Here is a 19,947-nt window from a genome sequence, read left to right as displayed (position 1 = left end):
TTTGTCCCAAACCTGCCCGTGTCACTGAGAATGCTGCCTGCAATGCTCATTTGTTCAGCTGCTTGGATTTGCCATGGCAATTATCAAAGTGAGTCTTGGCAACCATTATTGTACACTTCATGCTGAAGAGCAGAAGCAAATTGACCACTAGACATCTGGCTTATTCACACACACATGCACAAACACACACACACTGACCACCCTCTGTCCCCACTACCCCACTGTGTGCCAGTGGGTCAGAACATCCTGCTATTAGGCTCCCTCCCTTCTGATGGTGGGGTGATCAGCAAAATGCCCCTGCATCTCACCCTCAAAAAGCAAGGCCAAGTATATTCAGTGTGTTCCGATCCCTCTTTCTCTATCTGGCAGCTATTTCGACACTAATGAGGGTGCAGTCATCTTGTATTTGAAGCACGTGTTGGTAGTAGGACGGGAAAAGCGTTCATGGTGATGTGCTCAACTGCGAATCTTCACTTTTAAAGGTTACAATTTACATTGGTCTCCTGAGTTCCTCTGCTGCTGGCAGATGGAGTCAGCAGTGCCTGTTAGCTGTGTGCTCTATCTGTGTGCTCGTGGCCTTACCCAGAGAACAGGTCACATCTGAGTTGCTTTCTCTGCACAAAAGAAGTTCCCCTTCCACCTTAGGGGGAGATGAAAAGGAGTGGAAGAATAAGAAAGTTTTCAAGCCCTTTGCTGAGTACTTTGTCATTGCATGTGCTAATGACTTTATAAGTGGTTCTCTGTGTACACTGTGTCCTACTCTGTTCCGCTCTGTTAAATACTTGCATTTAAAAAAAACAATGACATGCAGAATGGATCAAGGTCTAACAGTTCCTAACTGTTGCAGGTGCAATATGACATCCAGAGGTTTTCCTGAGGCTTGAAGAACTGGATCCACATCAGATTCATTCCTTCATCCTCCCCAAACCCTTGCTCTCCTTTTTGTCCCCAGAAGGCTGTCTGAGAGATAGGAGTGTGCCGTATCATCCATCTTCTTGGCTTACAGCAAGGCTCTCTGAATCCCAGGTTGTCATTGACAGCATCTTCCGACGGTGATGATGAGGTGATGTAGCAGCTTGAAAAATGTGTGTGTCATGCTCACAAAGTTTGTGATCATGAATATCTGAAAAAGCAACACAAGCAGACGTGAAGCATAGTCCCATGTTCAAACACTTGCTCTCCAGCCTTAGGGGCATGATACAGAGGTATCAGAAATGTGATCTTGCTTTCTTTCTTACTCGACTTGGTTTCCTTCTTGGTTACCTGCATCTCAATTCTAAAATAGTTGGAGAGAGTCTGGATCCAAGCTGTGCTGAGGTTTATGAAGATCTTTCCAATGAAAGTCCATTGGTTTTGAATTTTGGCTCATAACCCACAGGGATTTTCTTGGATTTTATTGCCAGTTTTGTCAGGATAATGATTGCAGGACTTTGTTCTAATAATCTGTTTTAATCTGTGCCGTTCAAGTCAAGCCTTTTAGCAAAAGCCTTTTACAACAGCTTTGCAAACACAAGGTGAACACTGAATGAATTATGCTATATCGTTTGCCAGCACATATGCCAAATGTCAGGCAATGACAGAAACTAAAAATTTATGGCACAGAAGGGAAGAATTTTATGATCTTCTATGGACTAATGTAATGACTCTCTTATACAAACAAAGATGGAATGCATTTAGAAATGTAGCTACTTCGAAAATTGGCCTGAACACATTCTAAAATCGGGATAAATTCAATAGTGGGAAGAGCTGTGAAAGTGCCCTCTGTTCTTACTTCCATAGAATGCTTTACTTTGGAAATACAATTGTTTCATTTCGATGCACTCTCTGAACATTTCAAGATACAGCTCTCCACTGAATTCTTCTTCTGGCACAACGTGGTGCAATGGTGCTCTTAATTTCAGGGGTAATACTAATACTATTTAAATAGCTGTTTAATTAGATTCAGCCACACGTTGAGACCTGCTTTCACTAAGGACATTCAATTCAAAATTAGTCTTTTCATTATGAACAAATGCCTATATACTGATGTCTTTGGGTATGTCAGGTCTCTTCAAATTGATAATGTTCTGTTTTTATGGAATCAGAAACCTACCACAGACTTAGACAGAAGGGGAAATTGAGCATCCTGGAGAGCCTTGATAAGCTTTTCTCCCACTCAGCCTTGGCATGCAAAGTCTTCTCAGATCATGTTCGTAAATGAAATTTCCTTTGACCCTCTGTTTTTGTTATGAATGTTGTGATGAACTGTTCTTTGGACTTGTTCAGCCTGTGCTTTTCAACCGTTAAAAGTCTTTGCAGTAACCTGGGTAGAGCTTGAGAAGAGGAGCATGAGCTGCAGGAAGGAAGGATTTGGAGGATGCTCTGGGGAGCTGAATGGCTCGAATGCCAGCTCTGCCCACAGCTTCACTGCAAATCACCCTACTAATAAAGAGCCTGCTTTAGTACTGGAATCGTGGAGTCTTCTTGTGCTATTACCCAGCATGTGGTAAATTAAACAATCTTGGCCTGATTGCATAATGTAACTTGAAATTTAAGATCCTTTTTCTCTTTAAGCTCTAAAATTTACAGGCCATTTTTGTTTAGATTGATTGTAATTAGATAATAGTTTTGCTTCTTTGAGGCTCTTCTGGGAAGGTTTTTTTTAGCACCTCAATGGCTAAAGTAAGCAAAGGGCACCACTCGGTCTCCCTGTGTCTGGTGTGGCTCAGTGCAAGGGAGAGTGTGGTGCTGAGGTATCGAGAAGTGGCTTGGCATGGGGCTCTAGCAAAGGTCAGTCAAGAGAAGTGTAGTGTGAGGGCAAATGTGCTTCAATCCACTGACTCTCCTCTGCTGCTGTCTCTTTCAGGTAGAGGCACTGGCACAGGTTGCACAGAGAGCTGGTGGTGCCCCATGCCTGCAGACATCCAAGGTCAGGCTGGATGGGGCTCTGAACACCTGATGGAGCTGTGGGTGTCCCTGCTCATTGCAGGGTGGTTGGACCAGATGGCCTTGAAGGGTCCCTTCCAACTCAGATGGTTCTATGAAAATCACTGCTTATAGGAGTTCAAGTCCAGAAATACCATGTTCCATCCTCAAATCTTTTCCTTCTCTTGACTGTACATGACTTAAACAAGCTTGTAAGTTCCCTTGCATCCTTATGTTCAGTCTAGAAGCAGGGATCAATTTTCTTTCATTTTTGAAAATCACAGAGAAAAGGCAATCTTTCTTTTTTTTTTTTTTGGGGGGGGGGGGGGGTGTTAAAGCACAGCAATTCACTGTAGCCCACAGAGCAAACATCACCTTGGTCAGTGCAAGTAACAGCCACATAATAAACTTTTCACCTCAGTGTTTCCTTCTGGTTAATAAATTATTCGGTATTCACTTAGTAAGGTCTGCTGGGCTTCATCTTCCAGCTCTGGCAGTGCACTTCAGGAACCATTGAGGTCTCTCAGGGTGTTTCTTTAGCTTATTGTAGTTCATAGAACTGAGAGATTGTGCATTGTTAAGATATTTTTGCTTCAACTAACAATTTATCTGCTAATTGAAATCTTCACAGTATTTCAGTATTGCATGTGCTGAACTTCCCATGGACATAAGAGGGATGCTTCCTTATCCCAGTACCTCTTGGGGTTCTGTTCTCTGCTGTCATAGGTGAGGCACATCCTTTCACCTGGCCAAATTCCTTGTGTCTTCATAGACCTGAACACAGCCCTCCCCAATTTTGTGGTGATGGATGTTCCCTGGTGTGCTCCTGGTCTTCATTAGGACGTTGTGATATGTGACACAGCAGGGAAAAGTTGTGGAATAGGACTGAAAAACCCACACTCTTTTATATATAGTATACAGAGTTATCTGCCCTTAATTTTAGAACAGATCTCTATTGCTCTGTGGGGACTCCTGGCTAATTAAAACTGAAATAGTTAGATAAGTCTGTGTCGGCATATATCCCTGATACTGTGCTGTTTATTCATGTCAGGTATTCATAAGACAGTTGACATTTTCTTCCTTAAAGTTCTCTCAAGTAAATTACAGGCGTTTTACTGCTATGACCTTTTCCCTTATATGAACAACTTCTGTTTTGACCAATTTTTTTTTGTGTGAATATAATGCTAAAACCGATGTAATTGGAGACATACAGTTTTTCTCTTCTGTATAGCGGGGCTATTACCTGTAACAATTCTCTAATACTGGTATTTGTAAGTGATTATCGCTTACCAAACCACTTTAAATTTAAAGAAAAAAGCCAGACTGTTTCACTAAATGGCTGCGGTGAATCACCTTTTCCCTTCCTTTCCCTGAATACTACATTTGCTTTCCAAACGCATTCATTTTGTGTCTGAGTCCCAGGGAAATGGCTTGCTCTATTAATACATTTCTGGAGTTTTCCTGTTATGAATAGCCTTTTATGGCTTTAATGTAGTTGTTGAAAATTCCTCCATTATTGATCTAGATATTATCCCAGCAGGAGTCAAAACCGCAAGACAATTGTGTGAGGATGATTTCTTACTACAGTAGCATTTTATTCTGAAAGCCTGCTGTGTGGTGTGTGCTTTGATGGATGACCCACTGTTTAAAATGTGTATTAGACGTTGGCTTGCTAATTAAATGCCTTAAGGAGTGCCTGCACCCATTCACTCTCAGTAAATTTGTGTACGTGGAATTTCCGTTGTCTTATTTCTTGCGTTGCTTTGTTTACTTGTTTCTGTTTTCTGATACTGTAGAGAAGAGTGGGAGTGATGACAAGAAAAAAATGGCTTTCTACTTTTGCTTGGACCTCAGCTTGGGGCGGAGGGGAGAGGATGAGGGCTCTTGGTTTCAGGACTAGGTCTGCCAGATGGGGGATGAGGAGAAGAAGAGGCGGACTGTGCATTATAGAAGGGAGTGAGAAGAGCACTCACCTGACATTGAGAGATCGGAATTCAGATGCCTCATTCTCCTGAAGGACCATCTCCTACATCTCAGAGCTGCACCGTAATTATAAAGCTGCGAGGTGCTCTCAGACTGCTCTGTTGAAGTGCCCATGCTTGAGGCATTTCGCTGGGAGGGAGCGGGTGAGACCCTTCATGGGCAGATGGAAGGGAACAAGTTCTAATAGTTATTAACAGAAAGAGCAGCCAAGGAGGGAGACGAGGGCTTCTGACCACCTCCAAGAAATGGTTCCCAAGTCATTAATCTCCATTCTGTTTGTTTGTTTTGTTTTTGTGGGGCTGATATGAATCACTAACAATATATTTCTTCTGAGGGCCAAGCATTGAATTACTACTCATAAGGATTTGGACTTCTTGTTCCAGACAGTGGGATGTGGAGAGAATGATAATGTTGGTTAATGTAAACCAAAACAGAGTGATTGTTTTCTATTTAATGTGGTAGTTATTACTATTATTTAAATATTTGTGCTGGAGGATGAATTTGAAAAAGATATTGTTTACGAGAACAAACCTTTAAATCCCAAGTATTTTTGAATCCGTTCCCATTACTTTCATCAGCTGTCTGGAAGTGCAGCTTTTTGCCATTCACCTTGACTGTTCCTTCCTTACTTGAAAGTGGTGGAGGCAGAACCTGGCTCTTCTTGTTCCTAAAGCAAGGCTTGGCATCGCATTCAGTAGAAGAAGAAAGGTCCCTGGTTTTCTTCTGCAAGTGTTTGTGGAACACATTCAAGGCCAAATGACAATGTTATTTTCATCTGTGTTCCTGCCCGGGTAATTACCTGTGTCACTCCACACAGAGTGCTCTCCTTGATGCCTTGGAGTAAAGTGCTCTGTGTTCAAAACAGAGGTTTTGATGGCACAGAGGAGGAAACTGTTGTGATTTGAACAAAAGGAGATCATTTTGTTCTCATTTATGAACCTTCCTTTAGAACAGAGTAAATGTTAAAGACCAGATGAATTAAACCTAACAAAAGCAGGCAAGGAAATTAGGGGATGCATCTCCTAAGCTCTCAGTGATGAGTGATGGGTTTGTGGTTGTACTTTTACCTCTGCAAAACTTCTCTTCTTACCAGCACCATCCCCTTAGCCATGCTGACTTCTGCCTTTTCCTTTTTCTTCTGCATAAAAGGATGTTGCTGGTGCCTTTTCATCAGGCCTGTGCTGTGCTGTCATTTGTCCAATCTGTGTTTTTGTGTAAGTGATTGCTTAGGGGTCACAAAGCAGCACCAAGGCTCTAGAACACCTGAAGCAGTCCTTTGATTGCATTTGGTGGTTAACTTCTTCAAGAATAGGAAACTAGTTTCTCTGTTCAGGATGTGGAGAGTGAGGAACAGCCATGTCCACTCCTTCAATGCTGATAGATACAAGATTTATTGCTAGTCCAGTGCTGCAGTGCTCCTAAGAGAAGCTGCCTCTGCCATACAGTGGCATGAGCAAAAAAAAATAAGAGAGAGATTTTGGGAGGGAGAGGGGGACGAATTCATTCTAATCCCTCTGAAATTATTTTCTTAATGAAAATTGTTAGATCTGGATGGACTAAGCCAGCTGAGTTACCAAGACAACCTATCCTGTCGTGAAGATGGCCATATATCTATTGATTCAAGAACAACGGAGTGCAGGAGTGCTGGGCAGCATACAGGGCCTAGGATGGAGTCCAGCATTGCTGACGGCTTCAGCCACCAAGATGCAGAAGGACCTTTAGAATTGGAGGCAGCATTTACCACCCAGGGACTTGAAGGAAATGATGCTACTGACAGCTCATCAGCTTGGAGCCCTGAGGTACAGTAAACTGTCATTTATTACATATAGTGTAAGATTTTGAAGGGTACTGGTGGTTTCTATAACTTGGACAGCATCTGGAAAGCTGGAGGCAATTGGTGGGGTGTCTGGGACTTGTCAAAGTGACCGTCATTGTGGTCCCTATTGATACCAGGCATCTTTCCAGGCTAGGAGGGGGCACAAGGGTAGAGAGCTCTTTGGCTTTTCCTTAGTTCTACACCTTTGTTTTGAAGCCTCAAGAAAACATTAGAATTGAAGATGTTGTGAATGCCTGATGACTTAGCAAGCTCCTTTTTTCTCTCATATTCTTTCTGCGTAATGTGTTTGATTTTTGTATTATTTTACCACAAGATTAAATTTCTGAAAAAATATCAGCCTGCATCAGGCATATTGAAAGAACAGCACAAAGGTCACATCTTCTCCTTGAGTTAAAGGAGACTGTTCTTCAGCTGTGGAAATTAATGCCTCCATACTTGAAGCAACAAGGCTTTGAGAAGAGTGTTCCTTTCCTCAGAGCATGCTGCCTGCAACTGCTTAAAGAGATGGAGACCAACTCCTCAGTGCCTACGCTCCTGCCTTAAAGGACATTTTGAATAGCATTTTGGTTTGCTGCACAAGCCAGTCCCACAGAGTACTATACAACACACAGGAACTCTGAACAGTGGCAGCTCTGACTTCTCTTTGCTGTGCAGCTGACATGCTGTGTTTGTCTGCTCATCTGAGGCTCATTTCTCCTTCTCTGCATTTGACGTATATTCCCTTGGTACGTGTCTGTTGCAGTGTCTCAAATGTCCTCCACTTGAATTTCTTTGGAATACATCTCTTGATTTACTCCTGGTATGTAGATTTTAAAAATGCAAACAGTGATTATAGCATCAGGGGGCACATATCCCCAAGTCCCAGTTTATCTACTATGAGCAGCTTCTCATCCAAAGGTATTGTGTGGATTAATGAAAGACTCTTTATTGCAGGAACTAAATGTTCTGACATGCCAGAAATGTTGAAGCGCTATTATGCTCCATTCAAAGCACCTCTCTGTAGAGACAAAAAATGATAATTTTATGCCCCTACAGTGGAACCACAAGTACCATTTCAAGCCTAGTCCATAATTAGCTGCTCTCACAGGTTTCCCTAGCAGAAATGGACTTATTTTACTTAGTGAAATGGATGTTGGCTCTGTCCTGAATGACTGGGTTACACATAGTATAACTGTATTGGCGTCATAACAACAGTTCTGGGAGGAGGGAAAAAGGAAATTCAGGTAAAGTTCTACACCCCTTGAATTCCAGTTTAACCATTTGTATAGCCAGTACACACACAAAACACAGCCCCAAGCAGAGCTCCAGAAACCAGTGTCGATTTTGTTAAGACTTCTGTAGAAAGAAGATTAAGCATCTGAAAGCTTTGTGGGCTGAAAACCCACAGTGAGTGCCAGATAGCACAGACCTCTCTGAAGGCATCAGCCAAATGCCACAGTCTGGCATTTCTCCTTTCCTACTTTCCTCTAATGTAAGCAGTTTTCTCTGCAGTGGATATGGCCACAGCTATTGTAACAGATCTGAGATTTCATAGAATCACAGAATATCCTGAGTTGGAAGGGACCCATAAGGACCATAAAGTCCACCTCCCGGTTCCATTCAGCAGGCCCACCTCAAATCCAAACCCTTTGTCGAGAGCTTTGTCCAGATGCCTTTTGAGCTCCAGCAGCTTCAGGCCATGTCCATTGCCCTGGGAAGCCTATGCCATTCCCAGTTACCTTCTGGGATGCAATCTGATATCTCTTGATATCCAGATCATTTTTTACCATTCTGTGGAAGACTGGATACCTGACCTACTGTCTGCTTTTCAGGCAGCCAGAAGATGAGACACTCAGCCTGGTCGGGGCAGGAAAGTACCTCTTGGCTTGTTGCAACTTTGAGCTTATGATGATGCATGGATATTCACGTTCTTCAGCTCAGATATGTAGGTGAAAGCAGTTAAGCTGCAAGTATAGTTTTCTCTGCACTTTGGTAGCAATTCTCAATTGTGTCTTGATTCCATCTCCTTAACAACAAATGCACAGATGAAAGTGAGGAGGGATGAATTTGCAGAGAGAAAAGTGAATCAAGTGCAATTCCGTTACATTTCCTTCTTAGATATTATTTCAGCAACCAGACAGGAATAACTTTGACAGCTACACAGCAGCACTTACATCTGCATAACATCACATTCATGATTTAGCAGAGGGTTGTTAGAGTTAGAGTAGTATGGTAAGGTGCTGGTTGGACTCGATGATCCTGAAGGTCTATTCCAATGTGGACAATTCTATGATTCTCTCCTGGCAACTTGGCCTGCCTTGTGTTTTTGTCTTTGAAACCTGTTGCTCATATGGAAAGGCATGTTTGTGGGCAAGCAAGTTGTTCTGTGTACTGACCAGGAGGTGATACTTCTCTCTTTGGCAGTACTGCTGCAAGATATATGACAGCAGGTCTCCATCATTGCACAGAAATGGATTTATGTATCCAGATTTGCGAATCCCTCAAACATCAATACAAATATGAGAAGCTGGAGCTCTGCACGTCATGGCAGATGAATCTGAACACTTGAAAAGTAGACTAACAGGAAATAGATATCAATTTTGAGATCTGCCCACCCTAGAAACTTCTCAGGGGAATTACATCAGAAGTCTTATGGCCCATCAGCTGTACTCTAAACAATAAGATTCCTATGTTGAGAAGAAGTGTTACTTGAAATGCAAAAGAAGATAAATGTTTGAGGAGGAGGGTGACTCAGACTGCTAGTGACAGGCCTTAATTCACCTTCAGGCTATTAACTGGAAATCTTTCCCTAGTACAGTGTATACTCATGTTTAAATACAAATCATTGATCACTATAGCAACCCCTTTATCACTTGAAGCACATTCGAGCTCTAAGATAACAAGCACTTTCGAACAGAAAGGCGCACGCCCACTCATCAAAAGGTAAGGTGAGCATCTGTGTTTTTTGTTTTGTTCTATCAAGATGGTTTTTGCTTTGTAAGTAGATAAAAGATTGTGCATGAATTGGTCCGAGCATTCTGCTTTTCTATTTTGAATTTTTATTCTGAATGTTTTAGTATCCACACTAAACAGAAGGTACAGATTCATCTCACGGGAGACTTAAAAAATGAATAAAGGATCAATATGTATTTAATCAGACAGTTTCTCTTGATTATGATTGCTTTAGCTATGGGAAAAATATTGAGAGAGAGAGAGAGTGAAAGAGAGAGAGAGAGAGAGAGTAGCATCTAGAAGCAGAGTTTGGATATTTTGATTTCCCTTTCCATCTTAGTGAACATGCTGCTTAAAGGTTTGATTATCCTACAGAACAAAATGTCCAAGAAGTTATCAGGATAGATTGAATGTTTTTATTTCAGTCATATGAAATAAATAAATCCACATATATTGAAGTAATAGATTGCAATGTTTTTAACCAAATGAAACCAAAAAGTTTTATTAATGCCTCAAAATAAGTGTAAATGAAATTAAGAAAAACACCCAACTTTTGGACTAGTTCTTTCCCTGTGTACAGTTATTTGCCAAATTAGCAGTCTTCTGCTAAACATTTAAATATTGATGAGACTCTTTGTTGGAAATGTTTCAACAAGTGCTGTTGCTTACTAGATTGTATGGAGAATATTACACAGAATCAGGAAATTAGCCTCTCAGGAAAATGTGGGATCCTTATTTTCCAGAGAAACTGCCTACGTTTGCAAGCACAAGTGAGGTCATCAACCTTTTTTTAATAGAGTTGGGATTTCACAGGCAGTTGAACTCCAGAGAAGGTTTTTTATTCTTCCTTCTCTTTGCAGGAGACTGATGAGGTGAACAGCGAACCAGCTCATCACAGTGTTCATCAGCCTGTTTGTAAATGTGGTGATCTTGATGTCATCTTCAGTTATAAAGCCTCAAGTCAAAAGCTTGTAGTTACTGTCTTGGAGGCCAGGGACATCCCAGACAAAGACCGCAGTGGTGTGAACACTTGGCAAGTGCACACAGTATTGATGCCTAGCAAGAAACAGAGGGGTAAGACAAGTGTTCAGAGAGGACCCATCCCCATGTTCAAGGATAACATTACCTTTAGTAAGCTGGAGCCACATGAGTTAGGTGGCCATGCTGTCCGTTTCCGCCTCTATGCCGTGCACAAGGTGATTGGAGAGAAGATGATGGGAGAGCAATTCTTCTACCTGAGCAACATCAACCAGGAAGGGGAAGTGAAGGTGACGCTGGTCTTGGAGCCAAGGAGTAATTTGACCGTAAGTTTGAGAAAAGAAATTTGGAGTCCATGAAGTTGTTCCTTTGGTGAATGGGGGTTGGCTGTGCTTAGTAACTTTAATTCAAGTCTGACAGGATGCAAATAGTGCATCTGTCCTGCAATCTCTACCACAGTTAGTGGTAAGGGTAAGAAGATGGCATGTCTTTCCTACATGAAGGTGTGCATTATGAATTATATGCTATGCAGAATCTGTAGCTTGAGTCCTGGAGTCTCCAAGACTAATTGACTCAATTTCAACAAGAACAGTAGTTCTTGTGCACCATTATGTTGATGGAGCCCAATTCAAGGGCTACCACATTTGGCACTCACTCCAAGCTTGTGGATCTCTGCACTGAGCAGCTTCCACATTACAAGAAATATATAGGCTTCCACATTACAAGAAGTATATAGTGATGTTCCTTTGCATGGCATACTGGAGGGGTAGGTCATAGGAGGAGGAATTGGCTGTGCTGCTTCAGAGCCTTCCATGCAGATCACAGTCGTATGGCTACACCGATCAATTTGTGCAGAGGAGCTCTGACATGGTTCACTGTCTCCAAGAAGCTCAGTGAGAGGTTATGCACAGAAGATGAATGCAAGATCATATGCTGGGTGAGAAGGGGGTAGGGCAAACACTGTGGTTCAAGGAATGAAATTAAGAAAATACACAGTTTGTGACTAAAAGAAATCTAAACTGTGCAAAATACATTCCATCCAAAAGCGATTTTTAAGGAGATTTACCATGCGTTTAATGCATTGGGATGTGTGCTTATCTCAGAGGCTTTGATTTGCACTAGTAATAACATGTTGCACAGAGTTCTTCATCTTTAAAGAGAAGTTTCAGAGAGGTGTTTTTGTAAAAGTGATGCTTTAATGCTTTTTGTGTCTTATCATAATTCATTCTTAGTCATTGCCATTTCATAAGAGAGATCTTACTAAACAAGGCCACAAAATATAAACCAAAGGGGGTAGGGGGGTGGTAAACATTCTGATGAGACTTTCAGTGTTCTTTCCCTGCAGAGTGCAGACTCTCAGCTTAGTCTGTCAGCAATCTCTCACAGTGATAGCGCTTCTTCAACACAGTCCCTGTCGCATGGAGGGGTGCCAGAGCTGCTTGTGGGCTTGTTGTACAATGCCACTACGGGGCGGCTGTCAGTGGAGATGATCAAAGGCAGTCATTTCCGAAACCTCGCAATTAATAGGCCACCTGGTAAGTACTTTCACTGCTATTAAATAACACCATTGAGTCCAAATTCTGCTTTTAATTTTCTTCCCCTGGATATTCAATTATGTCATTCCTGAGTTAGATTTCCTTACAGAGTATCTGATTGAAAATTAAAAGCGTGATTTCAAATGTGTGTGCTGGTAAACTTTGCAGTGTAAGTGGATGCAATCACATGAAAACACAGCTGACAGGACAGTAATACCACAGTGCCTCTTTTATTGCATATACCTTTGCAGCATCTGAATACAGCAAAATTGCTGTGATACCCAAATCATGGAGTAACACTTAGCAAATTAATAAAAAGAAAGAAGCACTTTTCAAGTGATTGTATGTTGCCATGTGACACGCACCTCAATACAGGAAGGATGTTGAGGTGCTGGAGCAGATCCAAAGAAGGGCAACAGGGCTTGTGAAGTGCTTGGAGAATATGCCCTATGAGGAGCTACTGAAGGAACTGGGACTGTTTAGTCTGGGGAAGAGGAGGCTGAGAGGAGACCTTATTGCTCTCTTCCAACATCTGAAAGGTGCTTAGAGTGAGAGCGGGGTTGGTCTCTTCTCTCTGGTGACAGGTGGCAGGACGAGGGGAAATGGCCTCAAGTTGTGACAGGGTAAGTTTAGGTTGGTTATCAGGAGAATCATCTCTACAGAAAGGGTAGTAAAACACTGGGATAGGCTCCCCAGGGAGGTGGTTGAGTCACCATCTCTGGATGTGTTTAAAAACCATTTGGATGTGGTGCTCAGAGCCATGGTTTAGCAGAGAGTTGTTAGTTAGGGTAGTATGGTTAGGTTGTGGTTGGACTTGATGATTTTTAAGGTCTTTTCCAACCTGAGCAATTCTATGATTCTATGATGGTTCTATGCAGAGGCCCTGCTTAGTGCTGTTAGATGTTTCCAAGAGCTGTACTTTCAGTCCACTTGCTCTGGGCTGGGCTCTGGCTGACCTGGTTCGTTTGGCACTCTGGGGATCCTACCATTCTGAATGCATTGTGGCCACACCAAAAAAAAGTCTTTTGTAGGAGAAAAAAACAAGTTTTTCTCCTGTATCTCAACAGTTGAGCTCCCTTCCTCCAAAACCCAAAGGAAAAAGTGAAAATTGCATTACAGTAGATTTGGATAGTGCTAGAGCTGTAGCTAATACTTTACAGTGTTAGGGGATGGGTGGTGCTAATGTCTGTGATATAGATGGGGTCATGCAACAACAGTGTTGTCTGCTTTTTTGTTTATGCCCCTCACTCAACATTTGAATGGCAGCTCTGTTTGTCTCATGTTGTTCTATTGCCTGCTGACTGAAACCAGCAGAGAATGGCAATTTGGAGTAGCACTTTTTGTTTGCTGTTGTGTTTGTTTTTTGGGATCTAGTTGTCCGTGCATCATAGGTAACAACCTTTGACAGCTTCTGGCATTCACTGCATTTGATGTAGTATCTTCAGCTTGCAAAATGCTTAGATTGCTTTTGCAAGATGCTGTGATTGTCCCAGAGCTAACAGATATTTGTGTCATATTTCAGTATGCAGACATGAAATCTTAAGTTTTGACTGAACTGCGTCAGTACTTCAGTATATTCCAGAAGTAATCTGACCATGTGGACAGCCAGTCCTTCCAGAAATAAGAGCAGGTCTGTGCAACAGTGAAACACTTGCCCTCAGTCTGTGTAGCCCTAGCTAGTTTCATATTAGCTATGACAACAAGGGTAGATCTCCATGGGATTTACTTGAAGGAATGGTATTGTTTGTGTCTGTGTTTTCTTAAAGGTTTCAAGCCAGAACGGTTCTAGCCAATTTATAGAAAAGGTAGGCAAAGTCTACTATCATTCTTAAATGGAAGTTGTCCCAATATAGGTCCAAGTTAATTTGCTCCAGTTTTTCTGCTGTATTTTCACACATCTGCCTGTGGTCTTGGAGTTTTGTCACATAACTGCCTGAAGGGCAGGATTATGCAGCACTTCTGTTTCTATATCAGGCCCTACAAAAGTCTTGTATCTAGCTGAGTCAGGAAGCTTAATGCCTCACACTTTCCCAGTAAATGAAATGCTTGCACTGCAAAGAACTTGAATAATTGGCGTCCAGTTTTCTACCTACAATATAATAATGAAATGACTGCCATTTGTTGGTATTATTCTGAAGAATGTCTTTCTGGGTGCTTATGGGACAGTACTGTGTGTTACAATAAGCTGAGCAACCCTTTAATTCATTGTCTGGGTGCTGGGGAATTGTGTCTGTCCTGGGCTTCTTGGACGGGGTTTGGCAGTTTAACAACCTGCACATAAATTTACTTTCAGCATGAGTTACCTGCCCTGGTTATGTGTCACAATCAGCTTTCCAGCTGATGGGTTCACAGAAAAACAGTAGGTTGGTTGACAGCATCTTTAAAGCTGATAAGAATTTTGTGTATTTATTGATAAGAAGAGAACAGGTCCAGTGTGTGAGAAAAGAAGGCAATTTTTGAGGGAGTTTCTGCTTTAAATTCTGTCTGAATTTTCTGCTTTCAGTGTCTGTGGGGCTTCAGATAAGCCTTGTTAAATCAGTCTGATAAGGTAACCAAAGTCCTCTGTCAGCCACCCAAACTAATATTCCTGACAGTGTTTCATAACAAATTTTTCCTATCTTTGATATTAAGACCATCTTGACTTGGCCCTTTGCATCCTTTCTATACACAGATCAACTACAGCACTATCAAGCCTGCAGTGTCTCTGTGTTAGGTCTGCTATTAGGTGAAGTTCATCAGTTATTGTAGAGGGGTTCTGAATCTATCACTATCTGCTTTTACTCAGTGTTTCTTCTGCATTCTGCATTGTACTTCTGCACCCGTAGAGTGCCCCGTAGTGTGATGAATGAGAAGAGGAAGACCCAGTGAAGCAGAAATGGAAAAAAAAAGCTTAAAAGAAGGAAGAAAGCCAGCACTTGTCTCACATGCTGGAGTAGCATTTCACTGATAACTCCTGCAGACATTGCAGAGGGGTGCTGTGAGGTCTGATTGTCTGTCTGAAACATGCTGTCTGAGTGAGTAAGATGCTCAAGAAGTCCTTCACTAGGTGAAGACTAAAACTGCTGTCTTTCTTTCTGGAAGATGAGGAAATATCCCTTGCGTTTTCTTATATGCATCCTATCTAGAGAGCGATTTACTTCTTCAAAGTATCATGGAGATTAAAGATTTAACAGTGATCCAAGACATTTAAATACCAAGCTCAAGCTGCTGTGATAGGCAGTCATTTATTCTAAGACTGAGAGAGTCAGTGGGCAGAATCCATTTCCTGCATGCACAGAACCCATACAGTTCCCTTATGGGTGCTTACATGGGTGATAGCTGGGTTAGGGTACAGCTGGGCAGCTTACAGACACATCTTGCAGCCAGTCTTCTCTTCAAATCACATATGTGAAATTTAAGGACAGCTTGGTCAAAGATAAACATTCAGGCATTGTCCTGGGGAGTGTGTGGAGCTGCAGGCCTGAGTCCACAGTCCATAACCATGTGAATAGGTCCATTATCACTCTGAGCACTTAAAAGCACTCAGGAGAATAGTAGCAGCATTGGACTATATGGTAGCAGCACTCCACTGTAAATTGGTAGCATCTGCTAAAAAGCCTCTTACAGAAAAGCACCTAGAGGTTTGTCAGATGTGAGCACCCCAGGTATCCTAACACTTAGCGATGTATGTATTGTGCACCTCATTCTCTTTGGCTCTTGTTGAAGTCATTCAGCTGTTTTATCATTTCATAGAGGTTTGCATTTTGATCTTAGAAGAGCAAACGCCAGCACGTTCATTTAGAGACTGTTTATTATAAAGAAAGTAACAACAGAAGCGTGCAATGCTGGCAGACACATCTTTAAAGATATGAAGCTGGTTACAGATTGTTTGCATGTTACAGTAGTACTTTGGGATTGTGGTGTTGGACCAGGGGTCATTTGCACTAGTCAGTGTATAAACACACAACAGAGAGATGGTCTCTGCCCACATGATGTTTAACCTTTGTCAGCTGCTCCAGGTGCAGCTCTCTTTCCTCTAATCCAGCCTCTGTTTTTTCCCCTTTCACATTTAGTTTGGGGTTTATGTCTGTAAGTAATGTGATTTGAGAACGGCTATTGTAAAAAGATATTCTCTCGTCTAAGAAAAGTCCTCCAAGCTTTTTGGCAGCTGCAGAACTGATCACATGTAATAATTACATCCACACGTGATCATTATTATACCAGTTGCATATTAACCCTGTTAAGCAAGTACAGTAAATTTCTAAAAGTCTGCGATGGTATTACGTTGCTATATGTAAAGTGAAGATGTTTCTGAACCAGAGGAGTTCATTTGAAGCTGAGCGTGTATGGTGATGCTTCTCCTGCTCCTATAGCTGTGAACAAGAAGAAGAATCTTATTTTCCCTCTCCCAAAATAAGCAGGAGACAAAACAATTGCTCCCAGGGTAGAATTCTGCTAATTCCAAATTTCAGTTGGAGCTGAATGTTTAATGTAAATCAACAGTAACTCCACAGGGCAATGTTTGTGGAAGATCTGATGACAGGCTGTGTAATAAAGCCGTGCCTGTGGGCACCATTGCTGAAGGTGAGACCAGCCAAACTTAAGCATCCTTACATCGTGCTGCAGCAGAACTACTGCTCCCATTGCTGAGAAGCTGGGCATTCATCATACACTCTCATTTAGAGTTCCCATTCTTTCCAAGGCAGCAGCAATGCATAAAGCACACCGTGCATTGTCAGAAGTGTTGAAAATGCCCTTATTAGAGGTAGCACCCTGAACATCTGGAGAGGTGCCTGTGTTGCACTTCAGGTGCATAAGCACAGAAGCTGCACCTTCTTGGGGTGAGGAAGGTCGCTGCTGGTGCCACAGACATGTCCTAGCTTAGGGCTGGCTCTGTGAAAGCCCCTTTGCTGGGCCACGAGGGTTGTGTCAGCACTTCGGATCACCAAGGGCCTGAGCTTGGAGGCTGTCTGGAAGCAGCTTTTCTTCCTGAGAGACCTTGCTTGCAGGGAGCCCTACCTCCTGCCCCTCTGCAGCCTCTCCCCTCTCACCAAACAAGCCATTTATGTTGGCAGTTCCCTTCCAGGGAGCAGTGTTCTCCTTTCTGCTGCCTTTTACATGAAAGGTGTTGCTGGTTCCCCAGTGACTCACGCATTGCGAGGAAGGCTGCCAGATCCCAGCCTCGTGCGGGAGGGCTGCCAGCCACGGCAGAGCAGACCTGAGTGGCAGAGACTCAGTGGGAATGGGGAAAGAAATCTGGCTCCTCAGCAACGTAGTAGGCAGATCTCAGTGCTTGTATAGTAAATAGAGTAGGCCACAAGCTGCCTCTGGCCTAATGTAGATGTTCACAGTGTGGGGCTGGGGTAAAAAAGCTGGAGTTTAACTCTCCTCTGTGCTCTTTCCTGGTACAGCTGCAGTGATCCAGGCTCAGTGGTCTGCTGCAGGGTGACATCATGGGGAGGTAATGCCATGCACTGATGGAGAGAGCCTTCTGGGACAGGTCAGTTGGAGCTAGTGGAGATACCTGTGCAGATCTGTACTCAGCACAGAGTATCACAGAATCAAAGAAGCTGAAGGGAGAATCAAAGAAGCATATTCTGAGCTGGAAGGGAGATTGAGTCCAACCCCTTGCTCCACAGAGGGCCATGCAAAATCCAAACCCTGTGTCTGAGAGTGCTGTCCAAATGCTCCTTGAACTCTGGCAGCTTGAGGTTGTGACTACATGTTAGTCTGGATTGCAGCATGCTGGCATGGTTATACTGGTTTTGGAAATGAGTTCGCTTGCCTGCAGTGAGGCTGGGAGAGTCCTTACTGCTATGCATGGGGTACACCCTGCAGCCCACAGTCTGAGAGGTCAGGAGGCTTTGGTTGTTCATTTTCTTTCTAAATATAAATTCAAGCAGGGAGCTGGACCCTTTCATGCTGCAGTGTTTTTGTTCCCGGGTTAGTGTTATTAATAGCGGTGGAGCTTAGGATAAGGGAAAGCAGAGCTTACGCTGTGCTCCGTGCTCCAAAAACAGGAGCATATAAATTATAGTTGATTATTCCCCTGAGTTGTCATTATCGGTTAGTTCCCTTGGAAGGATGATGACAGAAATGGGTCATTAGAAGAATCTCGGATAAACTGATTGCCTTTGCAGATGAGCTCTCAAGAGGTGTTTTATGGTTGAGGCGCTGTTGACGGAGACAGAGCAGTCTGCATGAGAAGATGTTTGGCCAAACCTCTGGAGTAATACGCAGCGCCAGCCCAAAATGTGTCTGGCTTCTTGCAGCACACCTTAATTTAGTGCTTTTCACTCTGGTATTAAATGCAGAGGCGCTGATATTTTGTGCATGTGATCACTGTTCACTCCACTCATCCCAGGGATGAAAGACAACTTGAAAGTGAAAATGATCCATAGCAAGAACTTCCTCAGGTGGATGTGGTGCTAAAATTGGTCTTGGCAAAATTCAGCTTTGTTCCTGCTTCTTTGCAGACTTCTGTTGCAGTCTCATCCACTCCCAGCTATTAAGAGGTCTGGCTCTTTCTGTCAGTGAAATAGGTGCCTAAAGAGAAGGCAGGCTCTTTGGTGTTTTAAAGGAAGCCTGATCTCTCGTCTCCTTTTGTGCATGACAGAGGTGACGTGAAAGTAAATATACTGAAGAGTGTAAAGTGCTGAGATACCACAGTAATGAGGCCATTACTGAATCTGAGCATGTAATTAGATGGGAAATGTTTGCCTTCATAACGAATAGATGCTCTCACACATACATTCCTCAACAAATTGGCAGATTCATGCTTGCTTTAGTTCCACTAATCTCACCATGTGTCCAGGAATGGATTTCCTTTGTTAAAGCCAACCAAAGGGGAAAGCTTTCCAGCTCAGAGGACCAAAGTGGACCACAAGGAGAGCTAGAAGGTGTTCTCTAATGAGACACCTAAGGAGATGCTGAAAGGAGCACAATGCAATGAGGGCAAGAGAGCTACAGTCTTTAAATGTAGTCAGTGAAGCAGAATATCAGCTCTGCTTCATACGTACCAGCTCTGCAGAGCGAATTTCACATGCTAAATATATTATCCACACCTACTCCTTTATTTCTGTTCAGGCTCAATTCTTTCAGCTGGTAAAATACACCCAGTGGAATAAATCTGAGAAGAGCCTGATGTTGTCTCTTGCAACAGTTTTGCCCTTGTGTTTACATGGGAATGAATAAGGCTCCTGGTTATTAGCTCTGCACAGAGCTTATTCTCTGTATTATGTAGCAGAATTTGACATGTATGAAGCCTAATTTTCTGTTTTTCATTTTGCTTGGTTTAAGTCATCAGCTGTGCAGTGTCTTTAAAACTAGTTATGCTACTCCCTGCTTGCAAAAGGTGAGGACCCAGGCAGGGGTGTGGATCCTTGAACGTAGCTGTAAGGAACCAATCTATTCTTTACCTGGAAAATTAACTGGGACATTCTGGAACAACATCCTGTGAGATTTAAGCTGTGGCACTTGGTTTTATGTCGAAACGTACATCATCTCTAGTAGCCACACTGTTTACTAGATAGCTGCTGAACTATGCCATATGTCTCTTTGGCAGAATTGACTGTGACTTGGTTGACTCTGTAGGGGTCTGCTGAAATGTTTGTGCCTGAAGTTAGGTGTGATGAATCCCACCTGAGCTGTCAGTGCTGGCAGTAAGAAGGGAGGATGATAGAAAGGTTTACTGAAATCCCCTTACCCTCAAAAAAGCAGTTGTCAGATGTATCTACAGGAAAATGGAGACATTGGGCAGGGAGCAGAGAGGGTCTCATCTCCATGAAGTCCTGTGTCCTA

General features: G+C 42.7%; 1 protein-coding gene across 7 annotated transcripts in view; it reads left to right on the top strand.

The window, feature by feature from the left end:
• SYT16 (synaptotagmin 16) overlaps positions 1-19,947 on the top strand; it is a 160,929-nt gene that overhangs the window by 132,421 nt on the left and 8,561 nt on the right. For 6 of the 7 annotated variants that reach the window (XM_015865748.3, XM_015865746.3, XM_032445133.2 and 3 more), the window contains 3 exons: positions 6,433-6,686; positions 10,516-10,959; positions 11,979-12,168. In XM_015865748.3, coding sequence (XP_015721234.2) covers positions 6,433-6,686; positions 10,516-10,959; positions 11,979-12,168 — 888 coding nt within the window. Of the gene's footprint in view, positions 1-6,432; positions 6,687-10,515; positions 10,960-11,978; positions 12,169-17,558; positions 17,648-19,947 lie in introns of all 7 variants that reach the window. The other variant, XR_014946813.1, reaches the window with a different exon arrangement.

This window comes from Coturnix japonica, chromosome 5, assembly GCF_054131305.1.
Source record: "Coturnix japonica strain WE chromosome 5, WE-NBRP24, whole genome shotgun sequence".
NCBI lineage: Eukaryota > Metazoa > Chordata > Aves > Galliformes > Phasianidae > Coturnix > Coturnix japonica.
Note: the sequence above shows the minus strand (reverse complement) of the source record. Positions and strands in the feature narration are given on the sequence as shown.